The sequence below is a fragment of the Seriola dumerili genome, unplaced genomic scaffold (assembly GCF_002260705.1).
Source record: "Seriola dumerili isolate Sdu_G_001 unplaced genomic scaffold, Sdu_1.0 BDQW01000320.1, whole genome shotgun sequence".
Classification (NCBI taxonomy): domain Eukaryota; kingdom Metazoa; phylum Chordata; class Actinopteri; order Carangiformes; family Carangidae; genus Seriola; species Seriola dumerili.
The window spans coordinates 143,147-161,909 of NW_019174575.1; the positions used below are offsets into that span (position 1 = coordinate 143,147).

The 18,763-nt window shown below is 45.9% G+C and overlaps 1 protein-coding gene across 2 annotated transcripts in view; it reads right to left on the reverse strand.

Moving 5' to 3' along the window:
* Positions 1 to 18,763, reverse strand: part of LOC111231881 (GRAM domain-containing protein 2A-like) — a 25,703-nt gene that overhangs the window by 2,258 nt on the left and 4,682 nt on the right. For both annotated transcript variants that reach the window (XM_022759146.1, XM_022759145.1), the window contains exons 2-10: positions 12,636 to 12,749; positions 6,349 to 6,406; positions 4,342 to 4,414; positions 3,949 to 4,052; positions 2,681 to 2,779; positions 2,464 to 2,535; positions 2,290 to 2,349; positions 493 to 628; positions 314 to 407 (exon numbers count right to left, since the gene is read on the reverse strand). In XM_022759146.1, coding sequence (XP_022614867.1) covers positions 314 to 407; positions 493 to 628; positions 2,290 to 2,349; positions 2,464 to 2,535; positions 2,681 to 2,779; positions 3,949 to 4,052; positions 4,342 to 4,414; positions 6,349 to 6,406; positions 12,636 to 12,745 — 806 coding nt within the window. In that variant the 5' untranslated portion in view covers positions 12,746 to 12,749. The remainder of the gene's footprint in view (positions 1 to 313; positions 408 to 492; positions 629 to 2,289; positions 2,350 to 2,463; positions 2,536 to 2,680; positions 2,780 to 3,948; positions 4,053 to 4,341; positions 4,415 to 6,348; positions 6,407 to 12,635; positions 12,750 to 18,763) is intronic.

Sequence of the window (18,763 nt, forward strand, 5' to 3'; positions counted from 1 at the left end):
TGTTGTGTGTTTTCTGGATGATTGTGGGTCTGTTTGTTGTGTGTTTTCTGGATGATTGTGAGTCTGTTTGTTGTGTGTTTTCTGGATGATGGTGGGTCTGTTTGTTGTGTGTTTTCTGGATGATTGTGGGTCTGTTGTGTGTTTTCTGGACGATTGTGAGTCTGTTTGTTGTGTGTTTTCTGGATGATGGTGTGTCTGTTGTGTGTTTTCTGGATGATTGTGAGTCTGTTTGTTGTGTGTTTTCTGGATGATTGGGAATCTGTTTGTTGTGTGTTTTCTGGATGTTAGTTTGTGTTTCCAGAGATGGACTCACAGCAGGATGAAGAGCTTCAACAGCTGGTACTCCATGTGACCCAGTTCAGGTACTGGTTCTGTCAGCAGGATCTTCTCTGTCTCCAGACTGCTGTCTGCACACACAGAAACGCACACTTTAACATCTGTCACTCTGGAGACTTCCCGTGACCCCTGATTGACAGGTGGGCGGGGCCTTACTGGTGAGCGTGTGCGGGCTGAAGGGTGTGTCGGCGACGAGGCCGGGGGAGGAGTTTCCCAGCAGGTCAGGGAGGGAGGAGGAGACGGCGGGGAGCGATGGCTTCCTCCTCCACTTCAACACCTCTGGATACTCGTCCTGACGGAGAGAGGACAGTGAGGACGGATCAGACTATCACCTGGAGAAAGACACCTTCAGGTGTTGGGACGGCATCAGTCTGAATTTATGAATTCATAAAATCTTTGACACATTTCACTGATCAGACTTAAAAATAAACAAAATGGAACCAAAAACAAAAACAAGTTTGTGCTTAAAGAAGAAAAAACAGAAATAAATACATTTGTAGCAAATAAACAAGGCGGTAAATGCAAAGAGGAAATAATAGATAGATAAACAAATAATTAATAAGTAAATAATTAAATAAAAATGGAAATTTAAATGGGAAAGTAAATAAAAAAGGGAAATAATACAAAGTTAAATAAATACAGAAGCTAATGAAAACAGAAATATCACTTTATTTCAAATTAAATTACTTAATTGTATAATAATATAATAATAATTTAAGTTTAATATTATTTTTGATGCATTTAAAGACATTAATTAATTTATTGAGTCATTTATTTATTAATCTTTGGTTTTGGCAGTTTCGGTCCTCCATTAGTTCACCCTGAAAAATGTTGTGTGAAACTATTTGTTCAGTTTTTGTGTTTTTGGATATTTTGATATTATTCTGCACAAAATAAATCAAAAGAAAAACAGGTGACTATGAATAATAAAAGCAAAGGTTTTAATTAATGACAAACATATGAGCAGAACAGAATTACCTGAGACTTCACCTGAGTATACCTGAGTCATGGCTCAGAGACAGTGAAGGAAAGTAATCAAGTACTTTTACTCAAGTACAAGTGACACGAGTATTTCCATCTTACTCTAAATTACACCTCTACTCCTCTATACTTTACTTTTTACTGCAGAACATTTATCTGACAAAAATATAACAACTCATAAAATCCAAAAAAGCCTTTTTAAAGATTATTATCATTATTTAAAAGTTTAGTTTTTATAGGTATTTTACTGAAGTACAGTTTCTTCAGCTCATAATTATGGTATTTCAGGCAGAACCTGAAGGCAACGCAGGGAAAGCCTCTTATCCAGGGGCTGTGAAGGGGTCACGGGGGGTCACCACAGGACCAAAACAACAGCTCCTGGTATTCCACTAATCTGTTTTCACTGAGTGCTGACTCACATCTAACACGGCTGATTTCACCTGGTTTCTTCTTCTATGGTTTTTATTTTCCCTCTGTCACTGGGACACACTCCTCTCTTCATTCAGCCTGTGTATGGAGGGCGGGGTTTATAATGTCAATACTATTCAGGTATAAAACGACACAAAGAGTCAGAAGTCAAACCGAGGCTGACACTGACAGTTCTTTTAATTAATTAATAATTAGTCGTCGTAAAATTGTGAAAAACGTCCAAAATAATGTTCCAGAGGCTGATTTTTTATTTGATTTAATCATCAATTTTATTGTATTTGTGTTTAAAAATCACTGATGTTGTGACTCTTTTATCTTTAATTTATTTTTCAACTACTAATATTTTATTGCATTTTTATTCCTTGTGTTCACTCGTCTTAAACTGTCACTGTCTCATTATCAGACTGTCAGTCGTCTGTCAACAGAACTAACCTGTATTTATTAATAAAGTTTGATTGATTAATTGATTGATTGATTGATTGATTGACAGACTGACATCACCGACTGTTAATATAACAGCTGGAAACATGATCACTGTGTTACCATGGACAGAGAGCTGGGCTCCTCCAGGTACTGCTTCAGACTCAGACTCTTCCCGTTCACCTGGAAACAGGAAACAGTCAGACAGGAAACAGCCAGACAGGATCAAACTGGAGAGAAACAGACTGAATCTTCTGACCCAACCCCCCTAATATGTCGTACAGGTGAACCACAAACCTGCAGGTGAGTGCAGATCCTCCTCAGGACATCATAGACACTGTCTCTGGAGAGCAGGGACACAAAGACATACTGCAGAGACAGAGAGAGAGACAGAGACAGAGAGAGAGAGACAGGAGGTCACTCTATAGTTCATGGCATGGCAGCAAAATGTTTTCAGTCGCTGCACAGAGGACATGTGTTGTACTGTGTGGTGTGTACCTGTCCTGTCTGTTACCTTCTGTCCTGTATCCATGGTGATGGCCAGCCCGTTCGGCACCAGACCGGCCGTCTTGTGCTTCTTCACCAGCCGGACTGACACCACTGGAATAGAAACCTGCAGATAGAGAGAAGAAGAGTTCAGAAATTTCACATCCAGTCGGAGCTGATCTGCACCGAACTGAACAAACTCTTTCAACCGACCGACCGACCGACTGACCGGCCAACCAACCAACTAACCAACCAACCAGCCAACCAACCAACCAACCAACCAACTAACCAGCCAGCCAACCAACCAACCAGCCAACCAACCAACCAACCAACCAACTAATCAACCAATCAACCGACCGACCGACCGACCGACCGACCGACCGACCGACCAACCAACCAACCAACCAACCAGCCAGCCAGCCAGCCAGCCAGCCAGCCAGCCAGCCAGCCAGCCAGCCAGCCAGCCAGCCAGCCAGCCAGCCAGCCAGCCAGCCAGCCAGCCAGCCAGCCAGCCAGCCAGCCAGCCAGCCAGCCAGCCAGCCAGCCAGCCAGCCAGCCAGCCAGCCAGCCAGCCAGCCAGCCAGCCAGCCAGCCAGCCAGCCAGCCAGCCAGCCAGCCAGCCAGCCAGCCAGCCAGCCAGCCAGCCAGCCAGCCAGCCAGCCAGCCAGCCAGCCAGCCAGCCAGCCAGCCAGCCAGCCAGCCAGCCAGCCAGCCAGCCAGCCAGCCAGCCAGCCAGCCAGCCAGCCAGCCAGCCAGCCAGCCAGCCAGCCAGCCAGCCAGCCAGCCAGCCAGCCAGCCAGCCAGCCAGCCAGCCAGCCAGCCAGCCAGCCAGCCAGCCAGCCAGCCAGCCAGCCAGCCAGCCAGCCAGCCAGCCAGCCAGCCAGCCAGCCAGCCAGCCAGCCAGCCAGCCAGCCAGCCAGCCAGCCAGCCAGCCAGCCAGCCAGCCAGCCAGCCAGCCAGCCAGCCAGCCAGCCAGCCAGCCAGCCAGCCAGCCAGCCAGCCAGCCAGCCAGCCAGCCAGCCAGCCAGCCAACCAACTAACCAACCAACCAGCCAACCAATCAACCAGCCAACCAATTAACCAACCAGCCAACCAACCAAAAATGATAGATGAAACAGTTGTGACCTTTGACCTGTAGATGTTTCATTACATCATTATATTATATATATGTATTATTTTCTCTTATTTCAGGCTGGGTGTGTGAGATGTGCGTGTTTCAGTTTGGAAATAGTTTTTAAAAACCTCCATCTTTAGAGCGTGAAAAACGTTAAAAATTCACTGAGCGTCTCCTCTCACCTTGATGTCTTTACCAAACAGGTTCGCGTAGAAACACAACCAGTTCCTGGAGATGTAGAGGCGACCCTGCAGCAGGATGTCTCTCAACAACGCACAGGAATACACTGCAGAAGAAGAAGAAGAACACGAAGAAGAAGAAGAAGAAGAAGAAGAAGAAGAGACATCAGTTCACTTCTGCTGCAGCTGTGATCTCATGTTTTCATCTGGAGCTGGAAACAAATATTAAACAAATGTACAACACACACACACACACACACACACACAAACACACACACACACACACACACACACACACACACACACACACACACACACACACACACACACACACACACACAAGCTGAGCCAGATGAAATGAGAGACAGACAGGTGAGACAGGTGAGACACCGGTACCTTTCATCAGGATCTCCTCTTTGGGGACAGTCTGGAACAGTTTGTGGTACTGAGAGTTGTACTTGCTGACAGTCTGTGGACAGAAGGAGGGACATTATCAATCACTGATAATCGCTCATTCAGCTGTGATCAATAATCATGAGTCCATCCGTCACTGTAGCTGCTGGAGATATGTGTGAAATCAATATGAATAACGATCAGAACGAGTACAGGTAGAAGTCTGTTCTCCCGCCTGATCGGAGCTTCACTCGTCCTGGAGCTGGATTTATTTATTTATTCTAAAGTCTTTATTTCCTCATGTTTTCATGTTTTCATGTTTTCATGTCTCTGTTGTTGTTTTTATTCATTCCTGTTGATTGTAGTTTGTTTGTTTTTGTCTGTTGCTGTTGTGACTGAAAGTTTCTTTGTCCCACAAAACTGTAGAGATTAGATTAAAAATAAACATATTAGTATAAATACGTGTGACAGGTGTGGTATATCTCAGGTGTGTTATAAATACGTGTGACAGGTGTGGTATATCTCAGGTGTGTTATAAATACGTGTGACAGGTGTGGTATATCTCAGGTGTGACACTGAAACTTGAAACACTTTTACTTGCTGTGTTTAGGGTTTTGGACTCTCGGCCGTGTTTTGTCTGAGTTTTGTTTTGGCTGCTGATATTTGGGTCAGGAGTTACATCATGTGAACGCCTCCCCCCCGTCACACCTGTGTGTCTTTATTCTCTGAGAGCCAGACGGCCACTTCCTGTCTTCCTGTTCCCGTCTGAAACAACAAAGACTGAAACAACAGAAGCAGAAGCCGCGGCTCGTCGCCTCCATGCTGCTGCTGAAGCTGCTTTCAGCATTTAGGTCAAACTACGAACTCTGACCCTGAGGACGTTTGTGAATCTGGAGTTTCATCTTGTGCTTTTGTTTTTTAAATAAAGTTTCATTCATAAATAAACAGCAGCCGACAGACTTAAAGCTCAGTCTCTGAGGAGGATCTTGAACTGGCACAAGCTGTGACTGTTCACGACACGAGGCGCAAAGCTCAGAAACATCTGATTATTATTATTCTGGTTTTAATGTCAAACCTTCATCTGCACAAGAACTGCTGGTGAATAAATGCAGAGCAGTAGAAGTGAATTATTCCCTCTTTAATGAGCTCTGAAAGTACTTTTCTTTCTGAAAATATGATTTAGTTACAGGTTTGTATTTTTAATATCAATATATATTTTATTCATTTTTAGTGTGTCAGCCTACGACAGAGTTTCTGCGTCTGTGCTTGTGTTTGTTAAAGTTAAGTTTTCTAGGTCTGATTTCTCCTCGGCTGAGGGAGTTACTTCGTCTCGGTGGTTAGAGTAAGAGGTTCCGTTGGAGCCATTAAGAGTTTTTGAGTTAAACAAGTGAAATGTGTAGATCTGTGTGTGCAGCGCTGCTAGTTTATGGTTGTGGTGACAGTTTCCAACCGCTCACCTTTTATTTTGTAAAAAATCAACTGTGTCAGTTGTTGAAGATGATTCACATCTATACATCCGTGTGTGTGTGTGTGTGTATGTGTGTGACCTCAGAGTCGGAGAAATCTGACACTAAGTTCATGACAGATCCGACATGTGACGACATGTCTGACGTGTCAGTGAGAACTCTCCCTTTAATGCGTCTGAATTCACATGATGAAACATAAATACAGAACGTTTCATTTGAACTGTGTTTGATGGTTGACTGTAACTGTCTGTCTGCTGGAGCACACACACACACACACACACACACACACACACACACACACACACACACACACACACACACACACACACACCCCTGCACATGTTCCCATGGAGACGAGACAGACGCCGGAAACTTCTGCAGAGACTTAAAACAAGATTTGAAAAGACTCCTGCTGTGGACCAACAACTACAGAGCTACAGAGCCGTGTGTGTGTGTGTGTGTGTGTGTGTGTGTGTTATATCGGCCACATGCATCAGTAGGTGTGGTGTTCAAGTCTCATTGTGTTGCAGAGTGAGCGACTCACTGAGCCTCTGTAGCACTTCTTCACGTCCTCGTAGGACAGGTCGTCGATCAGCTGCAGCCTGGAGGACACAACAGGACACATCAGGACACAACAGGACACATCAGGACACATCAGGACACATCAGGACACATTAGATCAGAGTGAACACACACAAACTACAGTTTCTGCAGAGAGAGAAGCTCATTTGACCTTTAGAGCTCAGAGTAAAAGCATTTTATCAACTCTCTTTACTTTAGAAATGACTCATCCAGGCTGAAGTTCAGGAGATGAGTCCTGACCTGTGAGGAGCTGCAGCAGCTGGAGACTCTGAGCTCATGAAAAGACACAACTTCAACTAAGATCGAATCATTTCTGACCTTGTGCAGGAAGAAAAAGAGACAAGCTGCTCACACCGTCATATGTTCCATCCAATCATCTCTGCAATAACCTCAGACTGTAACTAAAGGCGGACGTTCCCTGTGACGTCCCCCTCAGGTTTCTGAGGCTCAGAGTGAGCTGCTCCACCATCGCCATCTTGGCAGTGTCTGATTCCGCCCCCTAACTCCCAGCTAATCCAAAACTGAGACAGTGTCTTACTGCGTCTCAATGAAGAACTAGAGCCACCTCCTCATGGTCGTATCCCACCGCAACTCGAACTAGTCCCAGGTCACTTCCTGTTTATCCAGAGTCAGAAAAAATATGAAGCATGTGTGAGATTTAGTCAGAATTGCTGTGAAGTCTTGAGTAATTTGAAGAAATTCCCTCAAGGTTTTACTGAGATATCATGTGCATGAGGATGAGACGACCTCTGACCTCTGAGTTACTCTTCATGAAATTAGTTTAATTGTGTGGCTCAGTGTCTGAGTCACCTCCGTGACTCGGCTGTCACACGGTTACATCATGTAACCGCTGTGATCAGATGGTTGTTATCAGGAGCCTCGTGGCGGTGAGGATGTAAATGTGACCACAGAGAACTGTTGTTGAACAGTCACATGAAAACACATCACACATGAAACTGCACTGAAACCCTCAATCTACACAACCCAGAGTGTGTGTGTGTGTGTGTGTGTGCGTGACTTTAACCTGCAGCTGTCTGGTATAAAGTTCGTTTCTCATTTTCAAAAACTATAAACAAAAGTTAAATTTAGATTCATGGATGTGAAACTTCATCAAACTGATCGTAGATACAATATATAATTTATGTTTATTATATTTATCGCTGAAGATCCCAAACAGCAGCTACATGCTGCCAGCGAGCGAGTCTGGATGACATTTCAGTCATGTGACTGATGCCAGACAAAAAGAAAAGAAACATCTGAGGGTGAAGAAGAAGAAGAAGAAGAAGAAGAAGAAGAAGAAGAAGAAGAAGAAGAAGAAGAAGAAGACGAGAAAGAAAATGTTGAACTGGAGAGACGATGTTTATGATGTAAACAAAACACCGTTTATGTGATGTCCTTCCTCCTGCATGCTCCGCCCACCCACCCATTTGACCTTTGATCCCCAAAATCTAATCACTTTGTCCTTGAGTCCTGGTGAATGTTTGTGCCAATTTTGAAGAAGTTTCATCAAGGTGTTGTTGAGATATCGTGTCCATGAGAACGAGACGGACGGACGACCTGAAAACAAAATGGCTGCCGCTCTGACTGTCGCCGAGGCAGTGAGGTACAGTTTTGTGTTTGGGAGGGGGGAGTGCTTTGTTTTGTTTAGTCAGTGCGGTGATGTCACTGTCACACAGCTGTGGTTGGAGGGTCACTTCAGTGAGTGTTTCCAGATGTTGGGGAAGACGACGCAGTAACTTCCTCCAATAAAAAGCAGGAATCAATTAAAAGCCGGATCTGTCCAGTAACAGCCAGGGGGCGTGGTCGACACGAACCAATAACGTCCAGTGCCAAAAGACAGGGAAATAACATGGGAGGAGTCTGTCACATCATGTGCAGCTGGTTCATAATAATGTTCCTCCATCTGTCGCCCTGACGATGAGTCCTGACAGGAAATTAAAAAAACACAAATAAAATGTGGAATCATGTGATCAGCGACGCATATCCCCCTCCAACAAACAGCTCTGACAGTGTGTTGCTTTAAGAAATCTCTCACACACACACACACACACACACACACACACACACACACACACACACACACACACACTTGCATCTGATTTCATGGAGGACGATCATGTAAATGTCCCGACAGAAGGAGCAACTCCACACGAAGCTCATGCAAAAAGAAAAACAGCTGACGGTCGTTAACACGTCAACATGTTCCCACCATCCACACACACACACACACACACACACACACACACACACACAGGAGCACTGAGAGGCCAGTGTGTGTGTGTGTGTTTCGGTGTGTGTGTGTGTGTTTCTGTATGTGAAAGGAGTGATTGTCTAAAAGGGCTAATGATGGTTTCCAAAACACACACACACACACACAAACACACACACACAGACACACACACACACACACACACACACACACAGACACACACACACACACACACACACACACACAGACACACACACACACACACACACACACACACAGACACACACACACACACACACACACACACACAGACACACACACACACACACACACACACACACAGACACACACACACACACACACACACACACACAGACACACACACACACACACACACACACACACAGACACACACACACACACACACACACACACACAGACACACACACACACACACACACACACACACAGACACACACACACACACACACACACACACACAGACACACACACACACACACACACCGAAACACACACACACACACACAAACACACACACACAGACACACAGACACACGATAGAAGAACTAATTATTCAAACAGTTGGAGCCTGATGGGAGAACTGGAGCAGAGACAGAAGCTGCGTTCACACTCGGCCGTCAGAAACAAAACTGTTGTTTACACGTCAAACACGTTTCACTGATTCGTTTTAAAGAAAACAATCGTCACGTGGTCGCCGGCGCCGCTGAACAGAAACGGGGCCGGTGGGACACGTCCCGTCTCATACATCAGTCTCCCGTCTCCTGCGGGAACCTCAGTGAACTTTGACCCGAAGATCTGTGCCAATGATGTCACACAGTGAGGTCACAGGAGGACGTGATGCAGCGGAGACTTCCTAAATGAACCTAGTGTCCCGTTAGCGTCGAGCTAAGCTAACAAGGAGAGCTTTACTGTGCCTCTTTAATAACGTTTTATCTGACGAAGTGGAGAGAGCAGCAGACAGAGAATCTGCAGGAGCTGCTGTGACTCAGCGGAGGCAGAGTGCATGATGGGAGCTGGACAACACACTCAGTGTCCACTCAGCTCAATGAAAACAAGCCAAAAAAGCTTTTTGCATTGTGCAGCCAACTGCACATGCTCATTAGTGTTTCCCCCGCCGGCCCCGCCCACGTTCCTCCTCATGATGACATCACACAAAAGAAACTGTGGGGAAGTTGAATAAAAATCAAACTTCAGTGGTTTAATGTTCATGATAGAAAGAGTGAAAAGTCTGAGGCGTTTCATAATGATGATCTCATGGATCCTGGAAACCAATCAGCAGATGGGGGTCTGGCCCCTCCCATTCAGACAGATATCCATCCATCCAGAAAGTGGGCGGGTCAAACACAACCATTTATCTACAATGGAGCAGGTTTGATACGATGACTGACACAGGAGCGCCGCCGAAGCATTTTCGTTTACAAACAAGATGGCCGCCGCTGTTTGACAATATTAAACAAACCTGACGTTTTACTTCCTGTAAGAGAAGAAGAACTGCACCTTCGCTCTCGTCTCAGCTCCACACAGGCCCCTCCTCTTTCCACAATTTTGGATTAGCTGGGAGTTAGGGGGCGGAGTCAGACACTAGCAAGGTCCAACATCCATCGTTATTTACAGTCTCTGATTGGTCGGTCAGCTCCACACCCACTCATAAATGTGAGCTGGTCTGGTGACGGCAGTACCATGAACGTCCACTGGGGCATGTCTGCAGGAGTGGTGGCGCCATATCAACGCTTCAATACATCCATGGTGGTCGCTCAGCTGGCTAACGAGTTAGCGGTTAGCTCGTCAGCTACAGCAGCTAGCATGTCATGACACGTCGCTCTTTTTACTGCTGAGGATGTAAACTCAGAACTGTGGACTTTAGTCTGTTATGTGTGTGTGTGTGTGTGTGTGTGTGTGTGTTGGTAGGCTGTGAATTAAGGCTTTACACCAGCTACACACACACACCTCCTCCTCCTCCTTCTTCCCATCAGCCTCTCTGTCTCTCTCTGAGCTTTGCTGCCTGGAAACGTGAGCTGAATGCACGTGCTGCTGCAGACACACACACACACACAGACACACAGACACACACACACACACACCAGAACACACACACACACACACACACACACACACACACACCCTCTGATTCTGCAGCTTGTTCAGTACGTGACAGGAATAACAGAGCGGTGAGACACTGAGGCTTTCCCTCTCTGTGCATTGTCTCTCCTGCACGTCTCCTCAGCTTTCATCTGCTGCCAAACACACACACACACACACACTGTAGGTACCCAACACACCAAAAAAACAAAATCAAAAAAAACTTCCACAAACACAAAAAAAAAAAAAACAACAAAAGTTCCCCCCCGGAAAACCCCTATGAGCGAGCTGGTTGATTGCGAGGAGGTGGGATCAGGACGTGATTCATCCACCTGACGTTAGTCTTCCTGTACCCTTGCACATGTGGACGCTACTGTCTGTCTACAACATCTGGCTTCCTCTGGACACCAGCTGTGAGGCTCGTCCACTCCCAGCAGCTGCCGGAGGTTTCCACCTGCAGCCCGACCACATCTGTTCCCTCAGACCAGAGCGAGGCCGAGCGCTGCTTGTGTCTGAGACACAGTCGGGAACATGTCGCGTGTTTAACAGAACTACTGCAGGGATCAGTCAGGGACGGAAAGTAACTTTTACTCAACTATTGTACTTAAGTACATCAATTCTGAGGTACTTGTACTTTACTTCTCGTTTAAATAATTGTAATGTTTCAAAAATTCCCAACAAAATAAAATTTTAGAGAAAAGTCCAGAAACTGAATCCAGATCAGTGGATCAGAACTTTGATTCTTCTTCTTCTCCAAGTGATGAAATAAAACATCATCAGTCACATGATCTGGTTCAAATGTTTCTACATTTGTGTGAGTGTATGTGACGTAGTTAAAGCAGCTTCAACAGTAAAATGACTCAGGATCAATGATCAATGATCTGATCAGAGATCAGTGAGGGGGCAGTTTACAGCACAATGAAGCTTCACTGTGACACTTTGTGTGAAGGATCTGAGCTCGTGTTTGTTTGTCACAGAAACGTCTGAGTCTCATTTTGAACCACAAGTGGTTGAACCTCAACAGACGTCGTGTAAGTTGCTTCATTTCCTGTGTTCAGCTGTTTTCTTCTGTGTCACATACATGTGCACCAATCACATACATGTGCACCTCTCACATACATGTGCACCAATCACATACATGTGCACCACTCACATACATGTGCACCTCTCACATACATGTGCACCTCTCACATACATGTGCACCACTCACATACATGTGCACACGTCACGTCCAGCTGCCAACAAAATATATCAAACAACATATTTCAACAGTGTCATGAAATAATATTTAAACTGAAACCTAACCTTTAAAAAAGTGACTGTAACAGTTTAACACAGTTTTAGATCGGTGGTGACTTCCTCTTCCTGATGATGTCATTATCTCTGATGTCCATCATGAACAAACGTTAAGAAATCTGTCGATCATCATAGAAACAGAGTCTGCAGAACTTTACAGAGAATCCTCCTGTTTTCAAGTTTCCTTCAGTAAAACAGTGAAACAGAACATCATGATTCACTGCAGACAGGAAGTGATCACAGCTGATCACAGCTGATCACAGCTGATCCAGCTGCTGGTACTGGGACAGTTTGTCTACAGTGAAACAGATTCTGAGTAAAAGACAGAGGCAACATTATTCTTCCTGTCTTATAATAATGATCATTATTTCCCTCGAACAGAAGTTAGATAAAGAAGAATTATATCAGTGACAATATGTATCAACATTAACTTTCCATGTTGCACTATAAATAATATATTTTAGGTTTAATTAAGACTCAAAATGTCCCATCGCTTTGAGAACAATACAATCATTGTGGTGGTGGACGTCACAGCACTGTGTCTCCATCCTCATTAAACTCCTTACCCAGAATCCCGTCTGTCTCTTCCACTCTCTCACTGCTCTGCTCTGACAGTTTCTCACCTGAAGGGCAGGGGGCAGTGTCCGTCCTCCTCCCTGGGGGGCGGCTCCAACTCATGGGGGGGCAGGACGCTGATGTCATCACTCTGCTCCAAGTTCTCCGACATCATCATCGGCCTGGAGAACGAGGAGGGCAGAACAAGAACCATTAGAACAAGAACCATTAGAACAAGTCATAATGAGCACTACACTTCAAACTTATGGAGGAGCAGTGATGTCAAAGAAAAAATAATAAAGCACTTCATTAATTTCATATTTTAACAGACATTAAAAACAGGAATTGTAAGAAGATTTTATAAATGAACGATTAATCATCCATAAATACTGAAAGTTTAAAAATTGATTTACAAAAACAGCATCAAACTCTCATTAAATAAACCATTTACAAACATTTATTAAGTCATGAAAAAATAATAGAACTTAAAGTATTTGAAAAGGAAGTTTGAAAATGTGAATTCCATTTCCTGTTAGCTCATCGATTAGCTTAGTCATTTAGCTTCTCCTGTTAGCCTGTCTGTGACACTCTGGTCTTCAGTGCAGTAAAACCAGGCTAAACAATCCCAGCTGGCCATGAGATGTAACAAGCTCTCTGATTGGTTGGAGAGCTGACCAGTCATATCGGGTTTTACCAGCAGTAAAGCTAAAGCTAAATGACTAAGCTAATCGATCAGCTAATAGGAAAAGGAAATGTTATTTATTCCTATTTTTAAAATGTCTTTTCAGATGGTTTTTATTTATTAAGTTTATTTAATGAGAGTTTGATGTTGTTTTTGTGAATCCATTTTTAAATATTTATGGATGATTAATTTGTTCATTTATAAATTCTTTTTACAATTCCTGTTTTTAATGTCTCTTAAAATATGAAATGAAGGACATTACTTATTACTTTCTCTGCGACATCACTGGTCCTCCGTACAATCGGAGGCCTCTACAGTTCTAGTTCATTGTTAGTGTGAGTAGTATTTGTAGTAATACTTGTATCGATACTACTTGTATTGATACAGTACTGCGTCGTCTCTGTGACACGCTGGGGGGTGTGGACGAGGGAGAGCTCTGATTGGTCACAGGAGAAACCCTTTGTTGTGAAGCTGTGACGAAGCTCTCGGAAAAAAACCTTCACACGCCCTGAATCCCAGCACGCGCTCACATGCCGAGCGAGGATCCTCTGTCCTCTGTTACCATGGCAACAGGATTAAAAAAGGGGGGGGGGGTGTTGGCAGCTCAGATCAAGTATTTTTTTGCTCCTCCGTGTCGGTTCAACCCGGAGCAGAAAAGCAGTTTTCTAGCTCCCGCTGATCAACACTTCAACAGGATTACTGAGGAAACACGGATTGAGGTGAAAAGTGTTGCCATGGTAACCTGTGGTCACCTGATTCCCCCTGTGACCTGAGTTTACATTGATTTGTTTTATGATTGGATCAGTGTCCAGAGGAATGTGATGTTCTTCTTCTTGTTCTATTTCCAGCTTGAATATATTGAAGGACCTGGACCTGTGACCTCTGTGTGACCTCTGTGTGACCTCTGTGTGACCTCTGTGCTGTAAACACTGATGTGATCTGCTGATAAAGTTTTGTTTCTATTTTCACTCCAGCAGCAGCAGCAGCTCGACCGCCTGTTCCTGCACCATCTTTGACACCCATGATGCATCAGTTCAGTGTCTTGCCCAAGGAGGAGCCGGGAGTCGAACCTCCGACCTTCCGATCAGAGGTGTAGTAGTGGAGGATCAGTGGGACGAACCCAGGGTTTACTGTCACCTCATTAGCCTCAAATGTCAATGATTATTGGTGCTGAATAAAGACACCTGATCACCTAATCACTCATTAATATTGGTCGCACACTGAAGCTGGTGAGCTGAATTAACGTTGTCACGTGACTGATGAAGAGATAACGGCGAGACTATAAGATTCATCAGGTGACGTCGGCACCTGAGACTCAAATCAAACATCAGGACACGAGTCAGCGATATAAAAAAACATGGCCGCAGTTACAGTGACAGTTAAGTCTCATTACGTCTCAGAACACAGTGTTCTTCCTCACACACAGGACACACACCTGATCAATTACACAGGAAACTTTTTGAGTATAATTTGTTTCGTTGTTCAGTCGGTTATTAATACGAGTTAAAGAACATAAGATTAGAATATCTATTGATCCCGGAACAGGAAATACAAATCAATAACAGCAGCAGAACGGGGAATGTGATAAGAAATAGAACATGAATAGAAAATACAGATACTATATACAAGGCTAATTTCTGTCAGGATTTTGGTGGATGGACGGTAACAGGAGATTGATTGATTGTTTAAGTGACGAGTAGGACTGAACCATGAAACGATCTCAGAAGAAATGATCTTTATTTAATTTCATTTTCACAAAAAAAAGAAGATTAATAGGATGATTATGATAATTTTTACCTTCATCACATAAACTGCAGCTCCTGTGATTTGGATGTTACACCTGGTCACACTGTCAATTCGAATCATATTAAAATAAACAGGCTGAAAATAAAAAGGCCGTGTCGACACTGAACCACACAGATGGTCAGAGAAGCTTCAGGACCCGAAGAGCAGGTCACTGATTCCACCTGTGCAGACATTTCTGAGGGACCAAAGGTGGAAATGAACCACAGTTGCCATGGCGACAGGCATGATCCTCACTCACACACACACACACGCGTGCATCTCCCTCCCTCCAGCTGACAGCTTCTCCTCCTCCTCCTGGTTTCCATGGAGCAGAGTGTTGGTTCGCTCTCGCTGGAGTCTGATTGAATCAGGCAGCACCCCAGGGAGACGCAGCCTGTTCGCTGCGATGGGACTCTTTAATACTTTCACTTGTGGCTCCACTTCCTGCTGTCATCAGTTAATACTCGCTCAGCGTTCAGCAGAGAGGGTGGAGTCTGGTCAGAGAGAAACAATTCTTCGACAGTGTTAAAAGCCTTACAGGAACCCGGCCTCCACCCTTTACACCAACATGTGAGGGTGTAAGCAGGTTTTTTAAACGTGGGTAAACCTGCCCGTTAGCCAAGACATTAGCCGAGCCGCTAACTGGACAAAATGTATCCGTGGCGTCTCATCCCCGGGTTGCTGCTCCTGTCAGTGTCAGAGTCAGCACCGTCTGGACAGGTGACAGGTGTGTGTTCACGTCAGTGCTGATCGGAGCTGATAAATACCTGCGTCTGCTGCAGAGTCATGTGACCCGGGTGTGAATGCAGATTGTTCTCTTTCACATCTTCAACAAATGCCTGATGTTATCGGGTGTGAGCGGGTGTTAGCAGGCGTTAGCGGGTGTTAGCAGGTGTGAGCTGGTGTGAGCGGGTTTGAGCAGGTGTTAGCGGGTGTTAGCGGGTGTAAGCAGGTGTTAGCNCCGGGTGTGAATGCAGATTGTTCTCTTTCACATCTTCAACAAATGCCTGATGTTATCGGGTGTGAGCGGGTGTTAGCAGGCGTTAGCGGGTGTTAGCAGGTGTGAGCTGGTGTGAGCGGGTTTGAGCAGGTGTTAGCGGGTGTTAGCGGGTGTAAGCAGGTGTTAGCGGGTGTTAGTGGGTGTTAGCAGGTGTTAGCAGCAGGTGTCAGGGGGTGTTAGCAGGTGTTAGTGGAGGATAGCAGGTGTGAGCAGGTGTGAGCAGGTGTAAGCAGGTGTTAGCGGCTGTTAGTGGGTGTTAGTGGGTGTTAGCGGGTGTTAGCAAGTGTTAGTGGGTGTTAGCGGGTGTTAGTGAGTGTTAGCAGGTGTGAGCAGGTGTAAGCGGGTGTTAGCGGGTGTTAGTGGGTGTTAGCAGGTGTTAGGAAGTGTTAGCGGGTGTGAGCAGGTGTAAGCAGGTGTTAGCGGGTGTTAGCGGGTGTTAGTGGGTGTTAGCAGGTGTTAGCAGGTGTTAGCGGGTGTTAGTGGGTGTTAGCGGGTGTTAGCAGGTGTTAGCAAGTGTTAGCGGGTGTGAGCAGGTGTAAGCAGGTGTTAGCAGGTGTTAGCAGGTGTCAGGGGGTGTTAGCAGGTGTTAGCGGAGGTTAGCAGGTGTGAGCAGGTGTAAGCAGGTGTTAGCAGGTGTCAGGGGGTGTTAGCAGGTGTTAGCGGAGGTTATGGCAACAGGATTAAAAAAAGCAGGTGTTAGCAGGTGTTAGCAGGTGTCAGGGGGTGTTAGCAGGTGTTAGCGGAGGTTAGCAGGTGTGAGCAGGTGTAAGCAGGTGTTAGCGGGTGTTAGCAAGTGGTAGCGGGTGTTAGCGGGTGTTAGCAGGTGTTAGCAAGTGTTAGCGGGTGTGAGCAGGAGTAAGCAGGTGTTAGCAGGTGTTAGCAAGTGGTAGCGGGTGTTAGCGGGTGTTAGCAGGAGTTAGCAAGTGTTAGCGGGTGTGAGCAGGAGTAAGCAGGTGTTAGCAGGTGTTAGCAGGTGTTAGTGAGTGTTAACAGGTGTTAGCGGCTGTTAACAGGTGTTAGTGGGTGTTAGCAGGTGTTAGTGAGTGTTAACAGGTGTTAGCGGGTGTTAGTGGGTGTTAGCAGGTGTTAGCAGCAGGTGTTAGCAGGTGTCAGGGGGTGTTAGCAGGTGTTAGTGGAGGTTATCAGGTGTTAGCAGGTGTGTGCAGGTGAAAGCAGGTGTTAGCAGGTGTTAGCAGGTGTTAGCGGGTGTGAGCAGGTGTAAGCAGGTGTTAGCAGGTGTTAGCGGAGGTTATCAGGTGTGAGCAGGTGTGAACAGGTGTAATCAGGTGTTAGCAGGTGTTAACAAGTGTTAGCGGGTGTGAGCAGGTGTGAGCAGGTGTGAGCAGGTGTTTTGACCAGTGGAAAAGAAGCCTAAGAGTCTCGAGCCGTGTTCACACCTCAGTCTTACTTCAGTTTAAGGGTATTTGTTCATTAAAGAACTGGACAAATTCAAATGTGACCTGATGGTGGCGGTGGAGGAAGATCCTCTTTGATACAGGAAATGACAGTTAGTTGCAGCCCCAGTTTAAAATCACAAATGCATTATCAAAGGGAAAAACAGAAGCTAGTGAAGAGGAGTCAGGACATGGAGCATCACCACATACATGTAAGTCAACAGCAGGAATATGACGCGAGCTGAGTGTTCAATAAGATCAAACCCGGTGATATCTGATATTTGACTCTGTGATATTTGATATTTGTCCGGCTGCTGTGGCTGAAACCTGTTTTCCTGATGGTGAGACTGCCACCACCGCAGCAGCATCCTCCGCCGTGGCGTTTATGTAAATCATAAGAAAACAATATGAAACAACGAGCATGTTCACATCCAGCATTTGTTTCCGTCCATCGCAGAACCACAAACCAGCTTCATGAACACAGGTCGACTCAGGGCAACAGCAGGTGTTCACACCACCTGAAACTGTTCCACAGCGTAGGACGTTTTTAAAACCTCAGCTCTCACACCAGAGCCAGACCAGTCCGTCTCTCAACTCCTCCCGCCTCCGTCTGTAGCTCTCAGCTCAGAGCTCATTGGTTCCTACTGAAGTTTAAAACAAATTTCATTAAAAAAAGTCTGTGTAACTTCCTGCTACAGCTGATAAATGTAATAGAAATAGAGTTGTTGGGACTATTTTCTGGATAGGAGGGGGAGAGGAGGAGGAGGATGAGGGAGAGAGGAAGAGGGAGAGAGGAGGGGGAGAGGAGGAGGAGGATGAGGGAGAGAGGAAGAGGGAGAGAGGAGGAGGGAGAGAGGAGGAGGGGGAGAGGAGGAGGAGGATGAGGGAGAGAGGAAGAGGGAGAGAGGAGGAGGGAGAGAGGAGGAGGGGGAGAGGAGGAGGAGGATGAGGGAGAGAGGAAGAGGGAGAGAGGAGGGGGAGAGGAGGAGGAGGATGAGGGAGAGAGGAAGAGGGAGAGAGGAGGAGGGAGAGAGGAGGAGGGGGAGAGGAGGAGGAGGATGAGGGAGAGAGGAAGAGGGAGAGAGGAGGGGGAGAGGAGGAGGAGGATGAGGGAGAGAGGAGGAGGGAGAGAGGAGGAGGGAGGGAGGAGGAGGAGGGAGAGAGGAGGAGGGAGAGAGGAGGAGGGGGAGGAGGCGTATTCAGAGCTGCTGGAGCGGACGAGGTCGAGAGCTGCATGTTAATGAGAGCAGCTGAAAGAACCTCACACACACTGAGAGAACCTCACACAGAGAGAACCTCACACAGAGAGAACCTCACACACACAGAGAACCTCAC